Source organism: Dipodomys merriami, unplaced genomic scaffold (genome assembly GCF_024711535.1).
Source record: "Dipodomys merriami isolate MVZ:Mamm:240054 unplaced genomic scaffold, mDipMer1.0.p SCAF_49, whole genome shotgun sequence".
Classification (NCBI taxonomy): Eukaryota; Metazoa; Chordata; class Mammalia; order Rodentia; family Heteromyidae; genus Dipodomys; species Dipodomys merriami.
Window position 1 is genome coordinate 6057370 of NW_027206057.1, and position 27649 is coordinate 6085018.

The 27649-nt window shown below is 41.0% G+C and overlaps 1 protein-coding gene across 8 annotated transcripts in view; it reads right to left on the reverse strand.

Moving 5' to 3' along the window:
* Positions 1–27649, reverse strand: part of Hecw2 (HECT, C2 and WW domain containing E3 ubiquitin protein ligase 2) — a 369185-nt gene that overhangs the window by 107214 nt on the left and 234322 nt on the right. For 7 of the 8 annotated variants that reach the window (XM_069995704.1, XM_069995702.1, XM_069995703.1 and 4 more), the window contains 7 exons: positions 24832–24926; positions 19607–19682; positions 13437–13606; positions 10647–10789; positions 5834–5934; positions 3962–5404; positions 3248–3343 (listed from right to left, as the gene is read on the reverse strand). In XM_069995704.1, the coding sequence (XP_069851805.1) occupies positions 3248–3343; positions 3962–5404; positions 5834–5934; positions 10647–10789; positions 13437–13606; positions 19607–19682; positions 24832–24926 (2124 nt within the window). The remainder of the gene's footprint in view (positions 1–3247; positions 3344–3961; positions 5405–5833; positions 5935–10646; positions 10790–13436; positions 13607–19606; positions 19683–24831; positions 24927–27649) is intronic. The other variant, XM_069995707.1, reaches the window with a different exon arrangement.

Genomic DNA, 27649 nt, shown 5'->3' on the forward strand with positions numbered 1-27649 from the left:
ACTCTCCTGTCCCGGTAAGCTTAGGATAGTCCACCTCGTGCTGGTAAAGGACCGTACGTGATTCTGCTTCAACTTTTATTAGCAGGGATCTTAAATATTGCTGAATTGATCTGGCTTTTATCTATAAAAGAAGAGAGCTATACTATATCTGGCTCTTATATATCAATCTGTCAATTATAGATACGACCTCCTGGATCAATCTCACAAAGTTATTAGAACAACAACAACAAAAAGAACGTCTGTAGAAGTGCTTTTACAGTGTGGAACACTCCACAAATTTGACAGAACTATAAATCAGAGGCACAGTCAGAGGTGGCAGCGGAAAGCCAATGCGGGGTAGGAATCCACCAGGGGTAGCCAAGGGATTTAAAGACTGTGAGGACGAAACAAGGGAGGACTGGGGTAAGATGGACGGGAAACCACAGAAAGTAATCTCAGGCATGCTTAGACCCTGATCTGCAACATGTCCTTCCCATTGAATGCTCAAGCTGTTATTTCCTACAACAGGACTCTGTGTGTGTGTGTGTGTGTGTGTGTGTGTGTGTGTGTGTGTGTGTGTGTGTGTGTGTGTGTGTGTGTGTGTGTGTGTGTGTGTTTAATCTCAGTTTGAGAGGGTAATATTTTCACTTCTGAGTTTTTAAAATATAAAGATCCCAGGTATGTTGTTCAAAAATGTCAATTACTGAATATTAAATAAATTAGTACAGAGAGGAATTTCTCAGTGGGCATACTATCAGGCCTCTGATGGGACGATTCTCTGTTTTACCAGATTGTCTCATCATTGTAGGGTATTTGACATTTCTGTCTCCCACAACATGAGCACCAGCAACACCTTGCAAACATTGTAATGATGAAAGCTGGTCCACATACTCCAAGTGTCCCTAATACGTTAGTTAGCACAAGCCACCAACACTGAAAACCATGGAACAAGAGGGAGCATATCTTAAGGTTTTTCTGTTCATCAGTTACTCATTAAATAGGATGTATCACTCAACTGCTGTCACTTTGGGATGTATTAACTCACTAAAGTGAATTGTTAATTTAAAAAAAAGTCCCCCAGGAGAGGTGGGGAGGGAAGGGATGATAGGGGAAAAACAAAGGAGGAGGTAAAAATGCTCGATAGAAATGTTCTCATTACCTTAGTCATGTAACTGTAACCCCTCTGTACAGTAGTTCTACAATAAAATATATATATATATATAAAATTCCCCCCAAAGAAGACTATCTGCCAATTTGTGCCTAAACAAATACATGGAGATGTCACAAATAGTGGCCATAATAACTTCAGCAATAAAGTATTTGTGCTTATTCAATACAATATGAGGCATAAGCACAAAGTACTTGTGCTTATTTAATGCAATCTGAGGAGTGACCTTATATCCAACAACTATTAGAGCCACTGGGAGTGACCAGGAGTGTGTTTATCAATGCAACTAGCATGATCTTCTGCCTCTGCCTAGAAGCTCCCATTACAGTAGCCCCCTTGTTAACCACAGGTATGTGGTTCCACAGAGACTGCCATTGAGGAAAACCTGAGAATGCTCAGGATACAAAGAGTTCAGGGCTTTAAAATGACTGACGTTTGCCTGTGCAGTGCATACAGTAGATCTATGCACACACAACTTGAAACAGATGGAACAGGTTACTGCTACATCACAGAAATTACTGATGCGTCAATACTGTCACCCAAAAGTGGACCTTATTTCACGTTCTTTGTCATACATACAGTGGATGTTTGGTTTGTTTTCCCATAGCAACATCCAACAAACATTCCATCAAACATTTTCATCTTGTCACATACAATAAGCACACTATGCAAACTTTTTGGCTTGGGAGGTTAACTAGAACTTTATCTTGCTTTAGGGAAAGCACGTTTTCACAAAATTAAGGGCAGAGAGACTCAGAGCTGGTCCCACAATGAGTCAAACCCAGTGATGAGAGTCAGGTTGAATGGCAGATTCTCAGCACCCCATTTACACTATATAATGCACACAATAGGATTTATTTGGGGAGGGGATTGCTTTTGATATTTTAAAAATTACTGTTTTCAGACCACACTTGATCAAAACTACATAATAAATCATCACATGGGTGGACTTACTATCCTGTTTCTCTATGTATATAAAACAAAGTCCTCTTAGAACTTTCACTTGGTATGCTTAATACATTATGCTCAAATTATACTCAACTATCTGCCAGGATTATCCTCTTTCCTGACTCGAATCTTTCTTCCAAGGGTGAAGAAAAGTCTCTTTCCCTCCCTCCTCCTCCTGCTTCTTCTTCATTTTCTTTCACTGATGAAAATGCATGATTTCTTTTTTCTGAATAGCAGTTCTTAGTTATCCAAGTACACAGATAAGGGGACTATACAAGAGAACATCAAAATATTTGCCAATGTTGTTGCCGATCTGTAACAGTACCATTCAGCTCTCCTCAGCTCACACCAAAACTCTGCACTCAGCATTTTCGTGCCAGCAATGTGTGCCCTGCTCTCTTCGCATGCCCCCTCCCCTTTTTAAAATAGGAGGGGTTTAAGGACTCCATCTCTTGCCATGATCACATGCAAGATAGTTGAGCAGAGGAGAGGGGGAGTATTTACAGGCCTGTGCAATTATTCACCAAAATGTTACCCTTGCAGTGCATCATTACTTCAAGGGATTCCAGAGTTTAAATGAATTCTGTGCAGGTTGTAAGAGGCATGCATGCTCATCCCTGAGTGCAGTTACACAACTGCACTCTGCTGGTCCTCAACCATCAGTCCTGTTAAGTGCGGTATTTCCTGAAAGCCAAAGAAATGCAATACTAACCTAAAAGTAGGCTAATTTCTAAAATTAATAACACTTCACTCCAAACCTATGAGAAAAAAAATAATCAGAACCTTGTGTTTAATGCTATAAAATGGCAGGAACAGAAAAGCAGTGAGGTTTTTCTGAGATTGTTCCAATTTGTCTATTAATGGATGAAATCCAGACTGCTCTTAGGAATAATGTTTAAAAACTCTCATATGCACCCAATTTACCTATCCATCTGGATCTATCATCCTATTACCTAACCATCTGGGTCTACTCCCATGATTGTGGGGCTATCCCTCAGAACCCTTTCTTCTGCTGCCCTTCACTCAGCAGAGCAGAGCTGATGTAGTTTTCTAAACTCAGTCAATTATGGCCCCAGATCCCTTCCTCTCCAGGACCACAGGGTGTGTTGCCCCTTGTGATCAAGGTGTGTCCTTTAGTTAATAGCTGCTCACTTGGTGGTAGAGCCTCATCCACTCTCTGGTACCGGCTGACATCTTGGCGCACTGAAGGTAGTGAACGCAAGGGCTGGTGGCCATTGGCTTGAGAACCTAGCATTAAAGGTACAAAGATACAAAGTTACTCAGGCATGACTTTGTTTTCCTTTTACTGTCCAAACAGTCTCTATAGAAAGTTAAGAAACACCTAGATGGGATATGGTCATCAGGAGTTTACCCTATGTGGAGAATTCTGAGTTCCAGGCCAGGCTGGACTACAGAGCAAGACCTCATCTCCGTAAAAAGCAAGCAAATATGAACGACAGACATGCAGCATACATCCTGAGGCTGGTCTTTTTGTTCTTTTTGGAATAAATAGGTAAGGATGGCGCAAAAGGTGGGAAGGGAGACTCCATTAAGTCCTCAGTGTCCCTGGCCTGACCTCCAGGAAGGGCTCCAATTGTGTACATATTTGTCACCTGCTCGCACCATTTTCTGGGTCCTGTTTCCAGTCTTGTCCCTCTTCTTTTTCTTACCCTTCATTTTGCTAAGTGTTAGTGTCACCCCACCCCCTTCTATAAAGGAGTCACCTATGTATTCACCTATATATACAAGCCTATATATATATATATATATATATATACCTATATATAATTGTGATTTTCATGGAGGGAATGTCTACATGACTTCTCTGTAGTTGAGCCAAGAGCCAGGCTGCCTTCTACACCCTACCTCCAGCGGCACCCTCCTCCTGGGCAGTCGCCCCTTCACAAGCGCCTTGGGCATCCCCAGCATTCCCCTCATCTTGAGGCTGGGTCTCAGCAGCAGCGGCAGCAGCAGCAGCAGTGGTATCCGCATCCGCAGCATCAGTATCAGCAGCCACAGCCACAGCAGCAGCAGCAGCAGCAGCAGCAGCAGCAGCTCCCTCCAGACTCCCCCTCCGCTGCCACACTTCCCCCAGCTCCTCTTGGTCAGGCAAAACAGCAGATTCTGCCCCAGGCCTTTCCTCCTCCCCACTGGGCACCTGCACCACAGGTAAAGAACCTGGAGTGCACAGGGAATCCTGAGAGCCCTCCTCGGGGCAGCTGCTGGGGGCCTCTGCTGCACAGGCCCCATCTTCCTCTTCCTGCGAAGAAAAGGCTGGGGTTTCTGGGAAACGTGCACTTTCGAGAGAGGAGCACCGCGTGTCCACGGAAGACAGCTGTGTGGTCACACTCTCGTTGCAGGAGCTATCAGCACCTTCCAGATCACTCTCTCCTTCAGGCCTGGTGCTGGCTTCGCTCACACTCTCTGTCCTGACAGCATCGCTGGGTTCTGTTTCAGAGGACACCTGGGAAGGCTCCGATCCCTGGTCCAGGGACTCAGTCTCACTGGTAGCTCTTCGGCTTCCTCCTGATGTGTCAGGAGTGCCTGTGTCTGCCCCACTGGTGGGCTGATCTACCTCTTGAGAGCCACACAATTCGGTGCTGCCGTGGTCAGCGCTAGGCTGAGGTTGGGGGCCCGTTTCACTTTCCTCTGGGGCTGGGCCTGAGGGCAAGGAGGCATCTGCAAGCTCTGGAAGATTCTCTGGCTTCTCCTCCAAGGAAGCAGCTTCGTGTGTGGAGGCATCCTCATTCTCAGCAGGGTTGTCGTCCTCCGGCTTTGTCTGGGAGGTCAGCTTCCCATCATCCGTCCTCGGTGCCCTGCTGAACATAATCAACCCTCCTTCCTCCTCCAAGGAGGATGGATAGCCCAAGTCTTGCTGGAACTCGTGGTCTTCTTCATCCGAGTCGATGTGGAGCATTGCATTGAGTCTGGTGTCGGTGGGGAAACTACTCCTCAGTTTGGGAGAAGCTCCCACAGCCCTGTCAGAGGCGGTCACTGGTCCAGGCCTGGAAGGCCCATTGTGTTCAACAGCATCTAAATAATCGTTGAGTGAGTCCTGACAGCCTCTGGGAGGCGAGGTCCTTGAGGAAGTAGAGGTTAGGTCCTCCGTGTCTATTTCCAGAGTGGAGCTAGTCCTGAAAGAATGCTTAGGCGTGCCATCGGCGGTGCTGTCCTCAGACACTGGCCCGTTCACACACACTGGGCTGTCGTGGTGGCTCCCAGGCATGTCCTCATCATCAGAAGGACTTCCCAGGTCCCCGTTCACGGTATTGACTCCAAGTATCGTGCCAACGGCTTCTGGAGACGCATCTGAATGAAAAGGAAGCATGTGTAAAGCAAAAGGAACTAGAAACAGCAAATGACATTTGCACAACCTATTGCCTGGCAATCAATCACTTCAAAGAATGCCACTATCCCACTGAAGACCTGAACGCATGCTTGACTTGCTAAGATACACGACTCCTTATCAAATGAGCAGCCTGCTAGCCAGCTCAGAGTGCGATGTAAAATACGAGCTACAGTTGAAAATACTGCAATGCAATTTTTAAATGCAGGCATACATCTTAGAGACATTAAATAAACAAAATCAAAACCTTTCCTGTCTACTTTGCAATTCTCAGTAGGCGAAATCATTCATCTACTCTATTATTTTCAGAACAAGACACAAACTCAAGTCTATCCAAATGCAAACTGCCAACTGATTTAATGAGTGTTTATGAATTTAAACAGACCCCTCACCTTCATGAACAGAAGATGTGACTTCCACTTTAAACTGGAGGTAGCCGCTCACGTGGTCAGCTGGGAGCCTTCTGCCAAGGTTGTAGCTGAGCATCTGGTCACTGCGGGAGGAGAAAAAGTCCTTTCAGCCTTACTACATTCTTGCCCTTTCAGCCTTTAGCTTCTTCCCACAGGCTACCTTCAAATCCCGCCTATTTCCTTTAAGGCCTTCAGATCCATACATAAAGAAAATATAGGCTCAAGGCCCAATATGGCCCAAGGTGTTATTATTCTTATTATTTACTTGTGCAAATAAATATTTATAAACACAAGCATTGTGTTGTAGCATAAGAACAGCTCTATCTAGAGAGCAGCCACCCTATCCCCCAACCCCAGCGACAGGGGTCCTCTCTTTCTTCATTGGCCTCTCTTTCCTCACTGTGAAGGGTCCTGGCCTGATACTGATTCTCAGGTTGGCTTGTGAGCAGTGCTGATGAAGGTAGGATAATCCAGGTGATCTCCTGTCAGTAGGGTGTCATGGTCCACACTGAATGCGAGAGTGGGCCACAACTGGGTCTGCCCAGTTTTTGCCCTATCTTGGGCTGCTAGTGCCAGTTAGGGCGGAGTTATCATCTCTTTCAAGTCCATGTCTATTTATCAAAGTCCACTGCAATTACTTCATTTTCTTGAACGCAAGCAACTCTTAGGCCGAATCAAATTATTTATTCTTTTCTTTTTCTTTAAAAAAATTTAAAGTATTATCTTTTAAGTAGTTGCCCAAAGGAGTTGCCATTTAACAAAGCAATTATGAATATATCTTGATCAGTGTCACTCCTCTTAATATTTTCACTCATCCTGCCCCTTCCCACCGATTCCCTCATTCTTAATTTTGTAGAACGTACATTGGATTTTTGCCTGCATTTCCCCCTCTATTCCTCTTCATTCCCCTTGACCCCACCCAACCTCCTTCAAGAACCAGCTTCCTGGTATTTTATTCTGCTGAACTTTGGTTTGGGCTTCCTAAGAAATCACATTATTTGAGAACTCCATTGAATCCTATTTCAATAGTTAATACACTTAAGACCAATACCCAAAGACCAATATCCATCAGCTCTGTTCTCACACTGCCCTCTAGTGGTTATTTCAAAAGGAAAAATGCAATGTCTGCCTAACAATGGGCCCTATCTATACAGGCTAGAACCCCTATTTCACATTAATCTACAAAACTTTTGTATATATCTGTATCTCCTAAAAACATTCCTGGACAAGTATAATCTGCTTAAAAGAATACATACGAAGGTAAAAATCCCACTTCAATCCTCTTGCCTTCATAGCAAACATTTGTTAGACATTTTATTCTAGAAATGATGTGCTGATTTTTCTCTCCCTGATGAGGGCTTAGTGTTTCCCCATAGGAAGTGTTTACTGTGTGGCACATATACTCTGCTGAGGGCCTTTCCTGCATGATCTCCTTTAGGTCTCCTAGCAACCTGGAAGATGAACAGCAATCCTGTTTCCTCTAGGAAGGAAGGAAGGTAGAGCCAGACAACTATGAAGTTGCAGACCTGGGATGAGATACAGGTCATCTAACACTGAGTCCCACTCTCTAGTCACTGCAACACATTCCCATGGTCATATATGCTTTGTGATTTGGGGCCGATTTCAGTAAAAGGTTAATATAGTCAGTTGTAAATACTAGGTGTCATGTAATGACTATAATCTGCATAATGGCATGTGTCTTTCTTCTCCTTCTATCTCATGTTTACAGAATTATGCAGTGACTGTCACAAAAAAGGGCTTGACAAAGTGTCCAGTGAAGCATAGGCCAATAGCAAAGTCTATAGACCTGCTCTCAGCCTTACCGTTCCTTACCCATCTCGCTGGGCCCAAAGGCTTTAATAATTTAAAAATTGACCCTTCTTCCTTCTTCCTTGGCCAATCAAAATAAAGAGATGTTAATGCTGAGGATATATAGAAGCAATGAGTTTTAGCTAGGAAATGAGTGTTTCAGAAGAATCGTAAGGACGGGGCTCTACCTATCATCTCCAACTCCCAACACAGTGATTGACACTTAGGAGGCACCTAATGTATATACAGTAAACCAATTAACAAATTAATTTCTTCTACTTGGCGAAAAGAATTATAACTGAAGGGAAACTCAGTTCCTCTACTGGAACCTCCCTGTTCAGAACATGCCAAGGAACAAGAGCTTTCTCCTATGCTAAGTGGCCGTCAGAGGATTCAGAGGTCCTCCTGGGCTGTCCAGTGACATCTTGACTGCCTCTTGCTGTGTGACAGATCAATATGAAGACCATACTACACATCATTACTCATTATTACTACTTATTATCATGAAAACTACATGCCCTAAAACTCTCACTAATTGTCCGGGACATTCTGTCACTGATGTAACTAGAGGAATTTACAGTGTGTTTTAGAAGAAAGCAGGCCATGCTCTGAAAAAAATATGTCACATTCAAACAGATCCTCTCAAAATAGGTTATTAGTGGAAATGCAAGCAGGAGAGTTGTAATTCAGAACTAGCCATGGCAAAAGTAAGCAAGACCTTGTCTCTAAAACAGGCTGGAGTTCATTTCGCTTACGATCATCTTATCTGGCCATATGTACATAGCTTTTGACCTTTTCTGCTGGTCCCAGACATATTCTAGTTATTGTAAATAAGGGAAACCATAGGACCTATGTTTCTTTGGGTCTGCTTTACTTCACTTAACATAATTTTTTCCAAGTCTTTCCATTTCCTAACAAATGGGGCAATGTCATTCTTTCTGATGGAGGCATAGAATTCCATTAAAACAGGCTGGATATTGAAGTACATACTTGTTATTTCAAGCCTGGGCAGTAAAACACATGAGACTGTATATGAGCAATATGAAAAAAAACCCAAAGGACTGGGGCATGGCTCAAAGGACAGGGCACTTTCCTTTCAAGATCAAGTCCCTGAATCCAAAACTCAGCATTGGTAATAAACAAAAAAAAGGTTATTCATAAGGTCTTCTAACTCATCCTATGAAACCTCATCCTGTACCATTCTATTTCAGAGAGTTGCAGCCTGCCAAACACATAACTAATTAAATACAGAACTTAGTAGGAAATGTATCAATTTCTTGGTGGACAATATTCATCAGATCAGCCCTGTTAGACTGAGATGCTAATAGCTAATATGCTTATATATAGTATTATTGCATTACTTTTAGTCCACACATAGAGAAATTTCTGACAGTTCTGATATTTATGAATCCACATTGGACTTGCTTCCAGTAAACATGGAGTCTAGGACTAGGATTTCTCTAGGTGCCTAGTTCTCTAACAGACTACTTCAAAAGACAGCAAGTCAATAACACGTTCAGTCACCAGCAAGCTTTTACTTCTGCCTTGATCATACTAGCTGGCATACATCAAATTGATACTTCCATCAAGGGTCATATATAAATTACACTCTTATAATTATACAAATTAAATCATATTATAAGACATGTACTGCAGTTAATTTCTCACTAACTTTTCACTTTCTATAAATCCTAAAAAAAAATTTAGATGTTCCTAAAGGTATTTTTTTCGAGAAGCTATAACAATTATCCTTAAAATAATTGTGGCCTACCAGCTTTTGTCAGGAAAATCATGCTGCTGGAGCTCTATAAAATATTCCTAGTTTATGAGGTTACTCCACCTCCCAAACTGCTTCTAAGAGTCTAAAGAGTCTATCAAAATCTATTTGAGAGTGAGGTTTTGAAGAGCCTTAATGATCAGAGTCTTTAGTTTCAGATGAGGAAACTAAAGTTCCCAAAATTGTGACTTGCCAGAATGAATATGAATGATCAACTTTGTGAAGGCAATTGCAGCCAGTCCTTAGTTGTTTCGTAGAAACCAGGATTGTAGGACAGACGGGTCTAAACTGAAATCTTACATACTTGCTAGCTTCAGATTCTCATCTCTGAAATGGTTATTATTTCTTTACCCACCTCTAAGAGTTGCTGAGACGATTATCTGAGCAAATGAATGTGATGCACTTAACCCTGAGTAATCACCTAGCACCTCAGATGACTATCATTACGTCTGCTGCTGGTATGGTGCTCATACTAGCTTCTACTGGTATGAATGCTGCTGCTACTAGTGCGACTATCACGCTGTGTGTTCAGAATGCTCTCCTTCAGAGAAAAGACATCTGAGATGCTCCCCCAGTGCCAGCTCAGTGCACCTGTAGTCCTGAGCTTGCTGATCTCTGCTGTGAAAGAATGCGCATGAAGCATGGAGAGGGCTTATGATGATTTCTTGGCTACATTACTTACTGCTTACAAAAAGCTTTCAGAAAGAGACAGCTATCAATCACATTCTAAAAGTCTGTCAATACCTGACTGCATGCATGCATATGTGTGGATGTTCACAAGAATACCTCCTAAATTAGATCTTGTTTTAAGTAAACAAAGTTGACTTTGTTTTCTAGGATCAAAAAGACAGACTCTCTGAATGGGAAAGTAAGCAAGTAAATATATGCCTAGCAATAGAATTCTGCTGCAAGGAGAGAGTTTTGTAGCACAAGTCCAATATAACTCAAAATTGCACACTATAAGAGAGGATGTTGAAATGCTACTAGCAGGTACACTTTGGAAAAGATATGGATAGCAAGAATAAAGGTGCACAATTAAAACAAAGTACTTTGGTCCACTCAGTTACTATAAGGGCAGTTTTATTTGTAAAGAAATTACACTACAGCTTCTTAAGTTAGTAAGAAAATACCTAGGATTATCGTCCTTCATGTCAGTTGTTTCTGTACAAAGTAATCTCAACAAGGTTCCTGAAAGTATGAGAAGATTACCCAATGGCTTGGCGCTCCAGCAGTCTCTGCACCGGAATGGTGAGTTTCCCTAGGAAACGCTTGATGATAGGGCGGCTCTTGGCAAATTTGTCTTTAATTTCAATTTCTAAGACATCAGTTAAAAGTGCAAAAAAGGAATATTTCTGAAAAGAAAACAAAACACCAGGTAACATGTTGGCTCAAAATATAGACAGATGTGACCTTATCCTATTTGAACCATTAGGAAATTGACATCTCTTAAAACCCAATGGCATTCAGAATATGCACTGCTAGAAATATCTGTTAGTTGCATAGTCACTAGGAGCCATTAACATTCTTAATAATTAAACACCAGTTGTTAAGAATCTTTGGCAAAAGAAGCCCTTTCATTCAGTCAGCCCTTCTGGGTACAGACCCAGGGAATGTCATGAAATATTCAGTTATACGCAATCTAATTTTAGCAGTCACTACATGTATTGTATCTTAATTCTCTGACATTTATTATCTTGATATAAGATAGTTCAAAATTACCTGTTTGATGAATGGCCATCTAAATTCCTAACCTCTTAGGGTTTTGAAGTTCCAAACTATCTTTGGAACTATAGAGTTCTGTGCTTTCCCTGCTATATACTTAAATAAAACAAGGTATATATGGAATCATTACTTCAGTATATAAGATACATTTATAAAATACATAGGGTCATTTCTTCTGGACCAGGAAGCTAAAATCATGACATAAAATGGGATTTTTTTGTTTTGATTTAAGATTTGCAATTAGAGAAAACTGAACTGGACATTGGTAAGTATAGAAAATAAAGAGCCTACTTGGTTTTTTTGTTTTTTGTTTTTTTTGTTTTTGGGTCCGGTCATGGGGCCTGAACTCTGGGCCCGGGCGCTGTCCCTCAGCTCCTCAGCTCAAGGATAGCACACTACCACTTGAGCCAGAGCACCACTTCCGGCTTTTTTTTTCTGTTTATGTGGTGCTGAGGAATCGAACCCAGGGCCTCATGCATGCAAGGCAAGCGCTCTACCACTGAGCCACCTTCTCAGCCCCAGAGCCTACTTGTTTTATTTTTGCAAAGGTAAACTTATCTTTATAAAACAGAACCTCAGGATAAGCAAGTGTTGGAGATGGGAACTGAATTATAATGATTTCACTCTTTTTGGCATTCCACCCAACTACTGTGGTGTGAAGGGTGCTGGCTTGTTAGAAACTTAGGCACCACTCACTTTAGTTATAATGATTAAAGAGCTCCAGAGGGCCAGGCAATTGAGCAGTCTGCTTAATGGAGGAAAGTACTTGCTTAGAAAAAGATGTGGCTTAGTGGAAGAGTGCTAGCATGCATAAAGCCCTGGAATCGATTCTTCAGTACCACATAAACAGAAAAAGCCAGAAGTGGTGCTGTGGCTCAAGTGGTAGAGTGCTAGCCTTAAGCAAAAGAAGCTCAGGAACAGTGCCCAGGCCCTGAGTTCAGGACTGGCAGGGGAATAAAAGCCAAATTTAAAGTCCCTCTGCCTCTGAATAGGTAGGTAGTCATATAAGCACTTTTAGTTTTAGTTTCTTGATTATCAAAATGGAAAGATAATAATCTCTTCTTTCAGACTCCCCCGGCAGGCTTGCATTGGTGATACGGTCAAGAATTGTGTAAATGTAAAATGTTATGATGGCTGAGGATGCAGCTCAGTGGTAGAGAGCCTACCCAGAAGTACAAGGCTGTGGATTCAAGCCCCATCATCTACCCCAGCCAAAAAATAAATAAGTTGGAAATAAAATAAAATGCTAAGCAAGTTGGATACCAATTGCTCAAGCTTGAATCTTGGCCACTCGGTGGTATGTTCTTCAGAATTTTTTTTTTGCCATTACAAGTTCATAAACTGTTTTTTAGACCAGGTATAAAAACAATAGCCAATAGGCTTCCATTCATATAACCACAGGAGCTGCCCAGGAGACGTGCCACTGCCTGGCAAGTCTCAGCCATACCTTTTCTCCAGCGGGTTTCAGTTCCCTTGGATTTCTCTGTCTAATTAAATATTTCTACAACAATGTTACACCACAGTATATAGCCTTTATACACTTAGAGGAGGAGGTCATTAACTGTGTAACTTCTATGCCAGTAAAGGGTCACTCAGAAACATTCTAGCACTCACATGTGAAACACGCCTTGCATCTCTGAAAAATGCCAGGTCAGCTCAAGCTGCCTTGTTCACTCAATGAGAAATGGTGTGGCATCTCTTTATTGATTTTCCATAGGTCTAATGAGAAAATCCTTTGCTTGGCTTCACTGGTTTGGCACACAAAGATGACGAGAAGCACCATGGAGCTGTGCCTTCCACACAATCTGTCCTCACCTAGGATGGCAACTCCCTGAATGGGCCATTGAACAAAATGCCAGAAATCCACAAAAACACTGGCCACAGACCACAGGTTGAACAATTCCTTTAATGTGATCTGAATATATGCTAGAACAAAATGTCGACATTTGCAAGGCAGTATTTTAAAGATTCTGCTCTTATTTAAAATGTGGATGTTTTGTTCATGATGACTTTTTGTTTAAAGAAATCATTAGGGTATTTATTTTGATCTCCGAGTCCTCTGTTAGACCCTTAACGTGTGCACCTGTGGGAAGGCTTCACTCGAGTACCTATAGACGAGGCTTTCATGATGGAAATAGCTCATTCTCGTTGAACCACCTTCCCAAGAGAACTACCTCACCCTTTGGGGACCCACCCAGAAACAGCACCCACTGCACAGAGTTCAGATGAACTTGGCTGCTGGCTTGTTAGGTAGAAACCCCCTGAGGATTGACTTACCTCTCGATGCCATATGGGATTAGTGGTGTTGCTGATGATAGTAGACCTTCTTTCCTGCCCGTGGTGGGCACAGGTGGGGAAACTGCTCTTCTTCCCTGGCTGAATGGACATCTTAAGATAAGGGTCAGGATTGAAGAACATCCCTTTCTTTAGCCCAACTGCCCTGAGATCTTTAAAGAAAAAGAAAGAGAGACAGAGAGACAGCGACAGAGAGAGACAGAGTAAAGAGGGAGGGACAAAGAAGAAAGGAAGAACAAGAGGTACAAGGAAAAAGGAGACAGAAGGGAAGGAAGGGTCCATATATCCAGATTAGAACAAATAGCTCAAAGACAATTTGTTCTTAAATAATCACATAGAATACTCTAAACAGAAATTGTTTGGTAAACCGATAGCAAAGTTATTCACACTAGAACTTCTCAGACAAATGAGGACAACTGGATTATAGCAATAATCCCAGCGCAGAGATCCCCTAACAGGCTGCAAAACAGAAATGATACTGCACACTAACCACTATGTCACACTCTTAAATTTGACTTTTCCTGAGAAACCTTTGTATTACAGCATGATTATCTTCAGCATCTTTTCCCAGTGTAACGTAGTTTGGAAAACAGAGTTTTAGACAATGTCTGGAGAGAAATATTTAACAAGCTGTTTACTGAAAAACATATTCCATAATGAAAAAAGCCCCACTCTTGTGTAAGTAGAACTAAGTTTGACTTTTGAATAAGTAGAAATAAGTTTGAACTAAGCTTAGAGATTGAACTCCAAAGTACACGTTCATTTGATCCTTTTATAAATGTCATATTGCTCAATGTATGTAATGAATGTCAGAGGAAAGTTGATCAGAAATGTTTCTAACATGTTGTGAATGTTACTCATTAGTATAAGTAATACTGCAGTTACTTTTCTCAAAGCCTGTAAATTCACTTAAATGTTTTGATAAATGGTTTTATAACTTACCTTCAATCCATAGATTGTGTTTGACATCATGAAACAACTCATGAGGAGTTGCTTAAAAGTCTTAGCTGAAGGCCTTTTTAAAGAGGAGACATTTTTTTTTGGCGGGAGGGAGGGGGGGTGTCTGGTCGTGGAGCCTGAACTCTGGGCCTGGGCACTGTCCCTCAGCTCTTCAGCTCAAGGCTAGCGCTCTACCACTTGAGCCACAGCCCCACTTCTGGCTTTTTTCTTTTTTGCTTATGTGGTGCTGAGGAATCAAACCCAGGGCCTCATGCATGCAAGGCAAGCACTCTACCACTGAGCCACCTTCCCAGCCCCGAGAGGAGACATTTTTAAGATGGTCAGGCTAACGGATACAAAAATGTCAGGAACTAAGCCGGGCGCTGGTGGCTCACGCCTGTAATCCTAGCTACTCAGGAGGCTGAGATCTGAGGATCGCGGTTCAAAGCCAGCCCGGGCAGGAGAGACCGTGAGACTCCTATCTCCAATAAACCACCAGAAAACCGGAAGTGGCGCTGTAGCTCAAGTGGTAGAGCGCTAGCCTTGAGCTGAAGAGCTGAGGGACAGTGCCCAGGCCCAGAGTTCATGGCCATTACATGGGATGAAAGCAGATGAGCACTGTCTCATGACACAATGCGGGCAGTAGAGGGGGAAAGTCAGCAAATACTGAAATATTCAACCAAGAGGACCTTCTATCAACAACACTGCATTAAATGTATTGTGATGTTGACTCTGAAAACCAGTAAGAGAAGGAAAGGATGAGTAAAGAATGAGCCAGGCATTCAGAGAAAGTTGCTGTAATCTCATTATCCTTGCAATCTCCATTTCTGATGCTTCACAAACTATGCAGTCATTTTTAAACACAGCATTTGCAATAGGCTGTCAAGTTTATTGTTGCTACATGTTTTCATCTGGTTTCCTTTAGCATAAAGTAGCCTGGAGTAGAAAATGCAATTTACACATTTATTTTCTTGCCTTTTTTTTTTTGGAGGCATGTGCCTGCCTCTGATTCAAAGACTGAATGATACTTTTCAGATATTAAATCTATTTCCAAAAGAGGAATTTCTTTATAGTACATGAAGAGTAACATAGACAGAAATGGCTGCCACTTTGAAGAATCAACTCATTCATAATCTTGGTGATTTATCAGAAAATCAAAGCTTTAAACAAAAAAGCATTCTACTGGAAGATTAAATCAATGAAAGATGTCAAGACTAGACAACTCTCATATCAAACTCTTCTTCAGTGAGATACTTTATAAATCTTCATTTATAGTAGTCTAATCTTCATTAGTAGAGATAATGAACTACCAGTTATTTGTAATCCGATGATTCAGTTACCGTTATGTACCTCATTCCTGCTCTTGCATTTCTTTCTTTTTTGGCTTATGTGATTTATTGCTCTGCAATATTCACTTCAATAAAAGGCCAAGACAGGACTCAAAGCCATAAATATATGGCATATTAAATATTCTAGTTACAGGCTTCTTTGGATGAGACTTAAAATATTAATCAGAATGAATTTTCATTTTAGTTGTAGGGTTTCATTACTTATGTCCCCACTTATCCTTAGATACGTAGCACATCTGCAGGCAACTATTTATTCTATGGTGCTTTAATACTTACAGATAAATATTAACACCTACTATCACTCTACAACCAGATTGTTTCAGAATCAGCATTATAGAATGTTGTTAAATCTCTTATGGCATTTAGCATTACTGTTTACTATCTGACAATGTCTGACTGTGGACAGGAGGTGAGTGGATGTTAAGTAGCCAGATGCCCTATGAGCAGAGGTGAGATGCTAGAAGAAGTATTTAAAGAAGCATTTGTCTGTGCCCAAAAGCTTTCCTTCTTTCCAGAAAATACTTTAACACTTTTACCTGGCACTTTCCTGAAATAGAAGGCCTTTGTTGGGAAAGACAAAATGGATTATGGGAGCCAACGGCCAAGGACATACTCCCGAGAGAACTCTGACCAATGCCTCACAAGAAGTCATGGCCATTACATGGGATGAAAGCAGATGTGGACTGTCTCATGACACAATGCAGGCAGCAGAGGGGGAAAGTTCCGTATGTCAGCAAATACTGAAATATTCAACCAAGAGGACCTTCTATCAACAACACTGCATTAAATGTATTGCGATGTTGACTCTGAAAACCAGTAAGAGAAGGAAAAGATGAGTAAAGAATGAGCCAGGCATTCAGAGAAAGTTGCTGTAATCTCATTATCCTTGCAATCTCCATTCCTGATGATTCACAAACTCCTGATTAGTAAAATTCCCTGTCAAGTCAAAACCAGTACATGAAGGTTGTGTTTAAAATGATCCAGATCGGGGCTGGGAAGGTGGCTCAGTGGTAGAGTGCTTGCCTTGCATGCCTGAGGCCCTGGGTTCCATTCCTCAGCACCACATAAGCAAAAAGAAAAAAGCCAGAAGTGGGGCTGTGGCTCAAGTGGTAGAGCGCTAGCCTTGAGCTGAAGAGCTGAGGGACAGCGCCCAAGCCCAGAGTTCAGGCCCCACGACCGGACCCAAAAAGAAAAAAAAAAAAAAGAATAAAATAATCCAGAGCAATTGAAATCATAGGGCAACATGTCTAAACCAAGCAAGCAATCCATAGAGTATGTTAAAACATCGTGTGTATACTATGTGTGTGCACGTGTGTGTTACTTAAAAGTGGTACTTTTAAGTATCATTCTGAAAACCTAGACATTTTAAAATTCCTAAGGATTTCAAGCAAACTATATTTGAACCCTAAGCTTCCAGTTTTGCAACCTCGGAGATTTACTAGAGAACCAAAGCAAATGATGCATTCATATGAAGCACCGAGTAAGAGGAGAAAAGATGGTGCAAAGACTAGAAATGAAGAGCTGTGAACACTTTGGTCATTAGGTGACAACTGCACCCTGTGGAGCTTCTCTTTGTAACATCTCACTGCTTTCAATGCTTCTGTTCACTTGCAGTATGTTTGCAGCCAAGAAAAGTGGATCTAACCTGAACACTGGTGGTGAATATTATAATCCTATCTACTCCAGAGGTGGAGATCAGGCAGTTCGGAGACAGTCTGAGAAAAAAGTTAATGAGAGCTCATCCCAACCAATCGCTGGGAAGAGTAGTGTGTACTTGTTATCTCAGCTATACAGGCGGCTGAGATCAAAGGATTGCATTTCTAAGCCAACTAGGTAAAAATGTTTGCGAAACTTTATCTCAGTGAATGGCTGTGTGTATCTTTTATCCTAGCTACAGAAGGAAGTATAAAATAGGTAAATCATAGTCCAGGATGACCTGGGCAACAGTGAGGTCCTATCTCAAAAAATAACCTGAGCATCTGCCTAGAAGGTGTTAAGATCCTGAGTTCAAATCCTAGAAGCACACACACACACACACACACACACACACACACACACACACACACACACACACACACAAAAGATCTAATTTAAATTTCAAAAGCCTTAGATTTTTTTAAAAAAAGAATAAAAACAAAACATCTTTAGAGAGAGATATCTATTATTACACTCTCTGTGTGTGTGTGTGTGTGTGTGTATGTGTGTGTGTGTGCGTGTGTGTGTGTGTGTGTGTGTGTTGTAATACTGCCATCTGTTTTAAAAGTTCAGTTCAGCCAGGCACCAGGGGCTCATGCCTGTAATCCTATCTACTCAGGAGGCTGTGATATGAGGATCACAGTTTCTGAGACTCTTATCTCCAATTAATTACCAAAGAGCCAGAAGTGGTACTGTGGCTCAAGTTCTAGAGGGCAAGCCCTGAGCAAAAAAGTTCAAGGACAGTGCTCAGCCCCTGAGTTCAATCCCCAGGACTGGCGTGCACACACGTGCACATGTACACACACACACACACACACACACAAATTCAATTCAGAGACTGATTTTCTTGTTCTTCCTTCTATGCTTTTTAAAAAAATTAATGTATACTAATTATACAAAGGAGCCTCACTGTGATATTTCATATATACATGCAATATACTTTGATCAAATATAACAGTCTTGTCACTATTTCTTCTTTTTAAAAAATGATGCTTTTAATCACTACTAATTCATCTTTTAAATCAGTGCTTTTCAAACTTTTTGACATCACCCTGGGCGTAAAGTAAATTTTGCTTTTGTACGTTGCCATTCAGTACACATACACAGATATATAAACTTTCAGTGAAAATATTTTCAGTTTGCATGATGTTTCAGGTGGGGGGAAACCCATTGGTAATCACTCCAATATTATTCTCTTTTGTTTTTTCTTTTGCCAGTCTTGGGGCCTGAACTCATGACCTGAGCACTGTCCCTAAGCTTCTTCATGCTCAAGCCTAGCGCTCTACCACTTGAGCTACAGCCCCACTTCTGGCTTTTTTGAGTAGTTTATTGGAGATAAGAGTCTCATAGAGACTGCTGCTGCGGCTGGCGTCAAACTGCAATCCTCAGATCTCAGATTCCTGAGTAGCTAGAATTACATGTGTGAGCCACTGCTGCCTGGCAATCTCTTTTTAAAAAAAAAATGCTTGTTTCAACTCAAACTCATGAAGTACAAATGTGCCCCAATTCATAATTTAAAAAGCAATGCTTTAAACTATATGATAAACCCACAAGCAATTGAAATATTCCACTAAGCAGAAAACAAAAGCAACTGTCCATTTTCTTTTTTTGCTTGAACTCAGGGTCTGGGTGCTGTCCCTGAGCTCTTTTGCTCAAGACTGGCATTCATATTTCTTCTTTCAGCTTCTTGGTGGTTAACTGGAGATAGGAGTTTCACAGACTCTCCTGCCCAGGGTGGCTTTAAACCACTATCTTCAGCTCTCAGCTTTCTTAGTAGTTAGGATTATAGAAATGAACCCAGAGCACCTGGCTATAAACACATACACACATGCAAACATATGCTTTGTCTTTTTTTTTCCCTGGTCTTCACATTTTTCTTTCTCTATCTGAATTATGCACTAATATTTAAAATAATGAGAACTCCTCAGTGAAATTTAGCATGTTATACTACAGTTTCAGTGATTTTTTTCATTAAAAATGCAGTTGAAAAAACACTTTTTGTATTTACATTAATAATTTGTTTCTTCAAGGTAAGCTATATACCTGAACATCTAGAAGCATGACGAATTAAAAAACAAACTAGTTCACCTATCATGTATAAGAGTCTGTAGAAAGAAGCAGTTAATCCTACAGTCTCAAACTGGATGCCTCAGTGACAGAAATTCTTACCTGACAAGGTAAAGCTGACAAGCTTCCGTGAATGCAGATTCCCTGAGGCACCCCCTTCCACGCCTTCTGCCCCCATCTGAGAGAAAAAAAAAGATACGCATCTGTGTTTTATACAGAATTATGCCACCAAATCTTCCCAGGGAACTACATACATTTGCAAATACAACCATGTTTGCATCAAAATGCGTTACCCCATATGTCTTTAAATTTCCAAATCTTGGAACCGAAGCACAAGCGAAGCGGTCATACTCACATTGAATCCTCACCCAAAATAAAAAATAAACATGAGCTCCGAAATTTCATTGGAATAGGAATCAGCCTATTTTAGGTCCTCTTTTCCCTAATAATAATATAATTTGTATGTAGTAAATGTACTTATATGATTGCCACTATATTAAACATTCTCTTCAAAAGCAAATACTGAATTCCTTCTGATTTATTAGGAAAATCTATAATAAGCCAAATACTCATTTGTATGTACAGAAGTTTTCCTTCCTGCTACTTGCATCACTATGACAGAAGTATTTGACATAAACCATGAAAAGCTGAAAGAATTTCTTTTGGCTCAGACTTTCAGAGGTTTCAGTTCATGGTCACGTGGCTCTTGATTGTGAACCACTTGCAAGGCTGACAGGAAGCAAAGAGCAGGGAGACAGGAAGAGGCCAGGGACAGGATAACAGCCCCCACACTCCCACTAGTTCCCACTGACCTAGTTTCTCCAGCCAGGCTCCATCTTCTAAAGTGCCCAGAACCTTCTCAAATCCCACCCTCAGCTAAAGACGTATGCCTTAATGCATGAACTTGTGGGGGACACTCCATATTCAAATCATAACAAGGTATGTATCAACCTCCTTTCTGGAGTCCTGTTCAGCAACATAGGTACATGACACACTATTATAATTAGCAATGATAGGAATTTGTGGTGCTATTGTGGTGATCATTTGTTTTTAAACTTTTTGGGCAAATTGTATCTCACATGAAACCAGTAATTGATAGACTGCATAGCAATTTTAAAACCTTCTCTCAATTTATGTGCAATCAGTGCACAATTTGTGATATGCTAGGAAAAAATACATAATATTATAAGGCACAGAATTCAAGGCAGGCCTTATTCTAAAAAGATCTAAAATAGAAATCACACTTTAGTTCTGAAGTTCAGATTAAACCCTACAATCAAGAATCTTTCCCTGACCAAATTTTAGCCATATTCTTTTGAGTCCTCTGCTCAACTAGACCTGACCTTGGGCTTTAATCTACATTTTGGAAGAGTTAAGTCTTAGAAGAAAAAAAATCCCTATTGTCATTTACAGAGACTCCCAACCCTCCAAATGTAATCTCCATTGATATCTGACAACTCCTTTCCCTCCAATAGTCTCCAGGACTCAATCATTTTGGCCTCTCTTCAGGAAGAATTCTGTTAGGTCAGCTTAGCAAGAATTGTTCTACCTTCTCCTTTCTTAGTCATTTTCATCCACTCTTCTTTGGCTATAAATCTCTACTTTCCTTCGTTGTGTTTAGAATTGACTCAAATCTACATTGAGATCTCTTTCTCATTCTTAATTCCTAATTAAAATCCGTCTTTAAAGCCATCTTGACTACTGATTTTTTTCTTAAATTTCCTATGCTTTGTATCTCCTATAAAAATGACACACCATCAGGAAATTAAAAATTATCACTATGAATCCAAGCAAAGATGAAAACTTGCAAATGAAATGCTAAATGAGTTTCAAATTTTGTCTGCCATCTCTCTAGCTCTTGCTACAGTAGTCAAGACTGTGGTGGAATTTAACTTCCTTGTGACCATTTCACTTATTATGTACAACATACCAGGGGACAATCTAGGTATCACTATTTCATCTCTTCCATACCATCAGCTTCTTGATGAACAATCATACAACTGTTGCCCCGAAAATATGTGGGATTTGTTACATTGTTTTCATATTCTTTTGACTCATTATCCCCAGATTAGTATTCAGAGGCAGCAGCAAATTGTGTAGACAACTGATGATGGTAATTTTCCTATCCTGCTTTCACAGCAAGGAACAACCCCTGACCATGGTGGTGACCATGGGAACATACTGAAGATGACAACAGATTGACATGCAGCACCCTGCTCTTTGCTGCACCATGTCATAGTAGATCCAGGACACCGGACCTACTCAAATAGACCACACTGCCCAGTGGGAAGTGGCCCTCTAAGAACATGTCATCTTTGTGTCTATTCTTACATACCCATTTTAAGTGAGATATTGTTTGAAAAATGAAGAAAAAAAGAAAATTATCTCCCAATTGTCATTTTCAAGATATAATTTATCATCTAGCAAAAGACTAATATGAACCAGTTCTTCTAGAATTCAAAGAAAAAGTGTCCTATACGACTTCTCTGGCAAGATACTGAAAAAATTCATTTGTTATCATAAAGCCAGGAAAGACTGAACGGTACCACTAAATACAGGGACATTAGTGATACCGAACATATCTGTACTCTGTGTTTAGGGAGAGGTTTTAAATAAACTCCACAGATTCATTCCAGGAAAACTGAAAAGGAACACTGTCAAGTTTACTTCTCAACCAAGTGCTGAAACAATGAGTGGTAGTGAATGATGGTGGCCGTAATCTACCCCGGCAGCCAAAGGATTTCCTGTTCCAGGGGCTGAGACCCGTATCACTGTGTACTCTGATGAATGACAATGACATCAAAGTACGAATGGTAGAGATGACAGAATTCTTTTTTTTTATCCTTAATTCATTGCAATAGGATATATGAAAAAGGAGACCATGATTAGGGTGGCCACTCATTCTTTTTTGCTGTGGAGTTTGCGTCTTTCCTTCCAGGTTGATTCTATGCATTTAGCCATGGTATAATGATACTAGTGAGATTTGTGAAGATCAGTGCTGTGAATCAGTCAGGATAACTAAACACATGCCATATACCTGAGGGACAGGGAGAATCATGCTGCTATCAAGTCCAGTGTTTGCTTCTCCCCAAAGGAAGTATTCACATGAACAATGACCCCAGAGTTTCCAGCTTGGTCCGACATCCATGCCACATGAATCCCATGAGTGAGTTTCTGAACCAAAATACTGTTTTCTTATTGCAGTGCTCTACTGATGACGCTTTTAAGTACTCTAAAATCCGTTTGAAGCAAATTAATTAATTCTAAGCTATCTGCAGGCTTTAATAGATTTAGTTCAATATAAAATTGATGGGACGAATTCAATATTCAGCAGATTATAAACTCCAACTGCCTTCAGTGATATCTGAGACTGAAAAACTCTAATCTAGAAACTGCTTATTAGTATTATTAATTAGCCAATTTCACACAAAAGTCAAATCAGTCAAAGATTTTTTTTTATTATATACAGCTACACTCATCTAGCTTGTGCAACTTTTTGTTTTAGAGTTAACAAGGCCACTGCCTATGACACGGCAGATTTTTGCAGACCACAATTATTGTTCTTTTTATGACCTTCAAATGCTCACACAGTAATGCAGGGCATTCTTTTATATTTCACACCAAGTTTGCCATAATGTAGTGTCTGCAATTTCCCTTCCTTGTGCTCTTTTCCTAAGTAACTTTTATGCATCCTTTAACTTATCCCTCAACCATGCGTTGCCTTCTTTAGAGAAAATTTCCAAGACTCTCCTGGTCCGGGTCTCATAGCTTCAGTATACTACTCCCTACTCAATTATCATTGAAATAAATAAAGACTTTCATATTGTTTAGCAGGCCAATAAGAACAACAGCTGTGTTCTTTTTATCACCTGGTCCCAGTGGTGAGCATCATGCCTGGTAGTTAGCAGGCATCCAATAGTATTTGTTTGAATAAATAAAGGAAAAGGAAAGACTGATTCAGAGGCCCAGACACTGCTAAAGACAATACATCGTTGGTCTGGCCAATTCCAAAATGTCAGATGTAGGGTCTACTTTCTGATTTAAGAAATCAACTTCAGGGATGGGAATGTGGCTTAGTGATTGCTTAACATACATGAGACCCTGGGTTCAATTCCTCAGTACCACCTAAACAAAATAAATAATAATAATAACTATTTCTTAAAAGAATCAATCTCACTGGACACCTGTACTCTTAGCTACTCAGGAGGCCAAGATTTAAGGATTGTGATTTGAAACCAGGCTGGGCAGGAGATTCTGTGAGACTCTTGTTTCTAATTGGACATCAAAAAGCTGGAAGCAGAGCTGTGGCTTAAGTGGTAGAGAGATACTTTTGGGCCAAAAAGCTCAGGAACAGTGCCCAGGCCCAAGCCAAAGCCCCAGGGCTGGCTCACACACACAAAATCCAACTGGCCACTTGCCTATTCCCAAATCTATAACCATTTTTAATGTGTATATACATACATGCCTACACATAATGTTATAAAGATTGTGCTCTTTGGGAATCTACATTTTCATGATCTCAATTTTACTAGTGACTAATAAAATCCGCAAGGATTTACACATCTTGGATTCTTAAGAGTCTTCCTAAACTTCCTGAGTCCAACTACCCATGTTACCTTGGAGAAGAAGCATGTTGTAAGAAGGATACATTTTAAAAATCTGGTCATTAGATGTAAAAATCACAAAATTGTGAAAGGCAATCCTTAGCAGAATGCTATTCTGGGAATAAACATGCTCTTTTCAAGAGACCAGTGCTACGTTTCCCCAGAAGTCCATTCGCTGGTTCTTCATCTGAGGACTGGATGAAGAAGGTACCTTTCATTGAGAGGTCTTTCCAAAAATGTGCTCAGTTCACCATGAGGCACTACAGCCCAACAAGAGTGAGGCAATCTAGCACTAAAACCTCATGAGGACCAGCAATTTACATACCCTATTCAATCTCCTTGAGTTGAGTTCTCTATTTAAATGGCAACTTTTTCTCTTTTACTCTGAATTCACTTAATTTCACCTAATGCCACACTTTCCTGTCAATGGGTTACCCCAACTAAGTTTAAGACCTTCTGTGACAGTACACTCAGGACCCTGTACCTCATGCACAGGTTCTGCAGAAAACTGACAAGACACAGGACTGTTGTATATCCAACATTTTCCCCATTCGCTCATGAGATGCCAGCCTTGTTAAGTGATTTCCTTGTCTAAATGTGTGCCCACACTGTTATGAACCTGCTTTCCATTGTTTCTCGTAAGCCTGTCAGGCTGCATAGGCAAAAATAGAAATCACGTCTGTGTGCAACCCTCACAGGAGGCCAGCAAGAAGATATACTCACCATCACAGCCGGGTTCTTCACTGTGATGCAGGGGGTTGTGGCTCGCAGGGCTCCACTGATGCCGTGGTAGTATTTAAAACAGATTTTTATCTCCGCTACAAGCAATGGGAGGAAAAAACAAACAAACAATAAAGATACTGAAACAAGTCATGTAGGCAGCTACTGAGGAAATCCATCATACCCCTGTCAGGCAACTTTTCCCATCTTCCTTCCTTTACATTTTTTTTTGATGTTTTACAATGTAGTCCATGCTGACTTTGAACTTACAATCTTCCTGCCACATTGTCTGAAATGCTGAGCTGATGGGGAGCCATGAAGTCTATGTACCAGTGACACATGCTTGTCACTCCCAACAACACATAGAAAGGTCACAGCCCAGACTATTGTAGCCATAAAGTAAGTCCTTATCTTGAAAATAACTAACATAAAAGGGACCAGAGGCATGACCATAAGTGGTAGAATGCCTGCTTGGCATATACAAGGTCCTGAGTTCAATCCCCAGTACTACTATGAGGGAGACAGACAGAGACAGACAGACAGACAGACAGACAGACAGACATAGAGTGAAGAAATGATATCAGAAAAGTGATGTACAAAAGTAATGCTTTGAAACCCTACATAGAGATAAAAATAAACGGGGTTACAGTGAAGAATTACGAGTCGCATAAGCAAGGAGGCAGGCGTGATATGCTCAGCTAGAGGACCAGCAAAACTCCAGCTTCACTATGAACGCATCTCCCTGAGACCACTCCTGCAGTATTTACCAAGGTGCTCCGCGGTGTGCCCAACCTTGTCTCATCTCATGTTCATGTTATTAGTGCACCCCCACAAAAGCCTTGGGCAGAAGAAAGTCTTGTCCCATACTGCATTTTTCCCAGGACACATTCTATACAGACAATGCTGCCCAGGGGCAGGCCTCTGAGGAAGAGTTCGGAGCTACAGGAGAGAGCTTCTCTCTCACCTAAGTGACCGGGTCATTAAGGTAAAGCTGGTCCAAATATTCTCCCAGAAAGTTAATCTCCCACTGTGTTACTGGCTGTGGACTGTATAGCTTCCTATAGAGTATCCTGTTTGCCTATTTCAAGTCAAAGATACAATAATTACAAAAAAATCCTCTTCCAGACATTTATAACATCACACTTTGCATATCAATGACCAATAGTAAGTATCAAGAAAGGTTTCATCATAGAGTAAAATATTGAGTCCTTCTATTATGTATTTTAATCATTATTCAATAACTTAAGAGTTTAGTTATCATCATCAACCAAAAGACTTTTACTACATACCCACCACAATACCTACACAGCATAGTACCCAACAGTATAAGGAGCCCAGGACAAGGTTTTGATCTAGCAGCTATTTTATAGTGAAATGCTGAGATGAGATTCTGGGCACAACAAAACACAGAAGACATGGGAAAGGAAGAACACCAGGAGAAAGAGGTTGGAAGCCAGGCAGAAAGATGAGTGAAGACATGCCACCGTGATCTTCTCATCTCATGGATGAAAAAAATGGGGCTAGAGAGTGAGGAGTAAGGAGTGGCAGAAGCAGGGAGACAGGAAAGACATGTCCAGTTAGAAGCTCAGCAGGAATTTAGCTTTACTATTAACTAGCCTTCCTAAGGCGACTCCTCTAGAAATGTCTTTCCTAAACATCAACACAAGCCATGGGCGATTTAAAAATAATAAAGGCTGTATAGGTCAGCACAAATCTTACTTCCCCTTACTTTCTTCCATGATCCATAGGATGTAATCTTCATGAAAACAAAGTGGACACACATGCACAAGTCCTGTCAGAGCAGAACAAAGCAGTGACATGCATGAGGATTCAGTTCTGTGGGTGTGAGCTCCTTACAATCACATTCTGCATTCTGGAATGGCAGCAGCCTGTGAATCTGCCTGCAGCAGCACCTCAGAAGGCACTCCAGTGGTAAGTGAGCAGGGCATTTTACAAGGAAGAGAAGGGCATTTTGGAGGGTAGGGGTCTGGTTGTGGGGCCTGAACTCTGGGCCTGGGCACTGTCCCTCAGCTCTTCAGCTCAAGGCTAGCGCTCTACCACTTGAGCCACAGCGCCACTTCCAGCTTTTTTCTTTTTTCTTAGTGGTGCTGAGGAATCAAACCCAGGGCCTCATGCATGCAAAGCAAGCACTCTACCACTAAGCCACCTTCCCAGCCTGAGAAGGGCATTTTTATAAAGCATCTTCCCTCACTTTCCCGCAGATGAGAGAATACCATCCACTACATCCAAGATTTCAAGAGTCAACTAGATTGGAGATTATGAGACCAAAGAATAAAGAGAAAAAAGGCGTCACTGTTTTGTTCTCTTGTAGGATGTTGATGACCAGGCCTGCTTTGCTGGCTAACCCATTTAGGGTCTTAATTTATTTATTGCTAAGACAAATAATAATAAATTTCTAACACAAGTGACAAATTAGAATCCAAGAAACTATAACAAACTTATTTTGATTTGAAAAGAAATAGAATTTTTGGATATGACTATTAAAAACCTGTAGAATTTTTGCTATAAAGGTACTGACACAAAGGATTTAATGTATCATCCACAACAAAACCACAGAGAGAGAGAGAGAGAGACAGACAGACAAAGAGACAGACAGACAAAGAGACAGAGAGACAGAGAGACAGAGAGACAGGGAGACAGAGAGACAGGGAGACAGAGAGAGAATGGTTCCCCAAAAAGAAAAATGTAGTCTAGGACAGAACAAAGAGTTGTGTGCAGCTGGATGGAAGCTGCCAGCTTCTTCAGCAACATGCCAATTAAGATTTCTGCCCTTGGGGGCTGAGAAGGTGGCTCAGTGGTA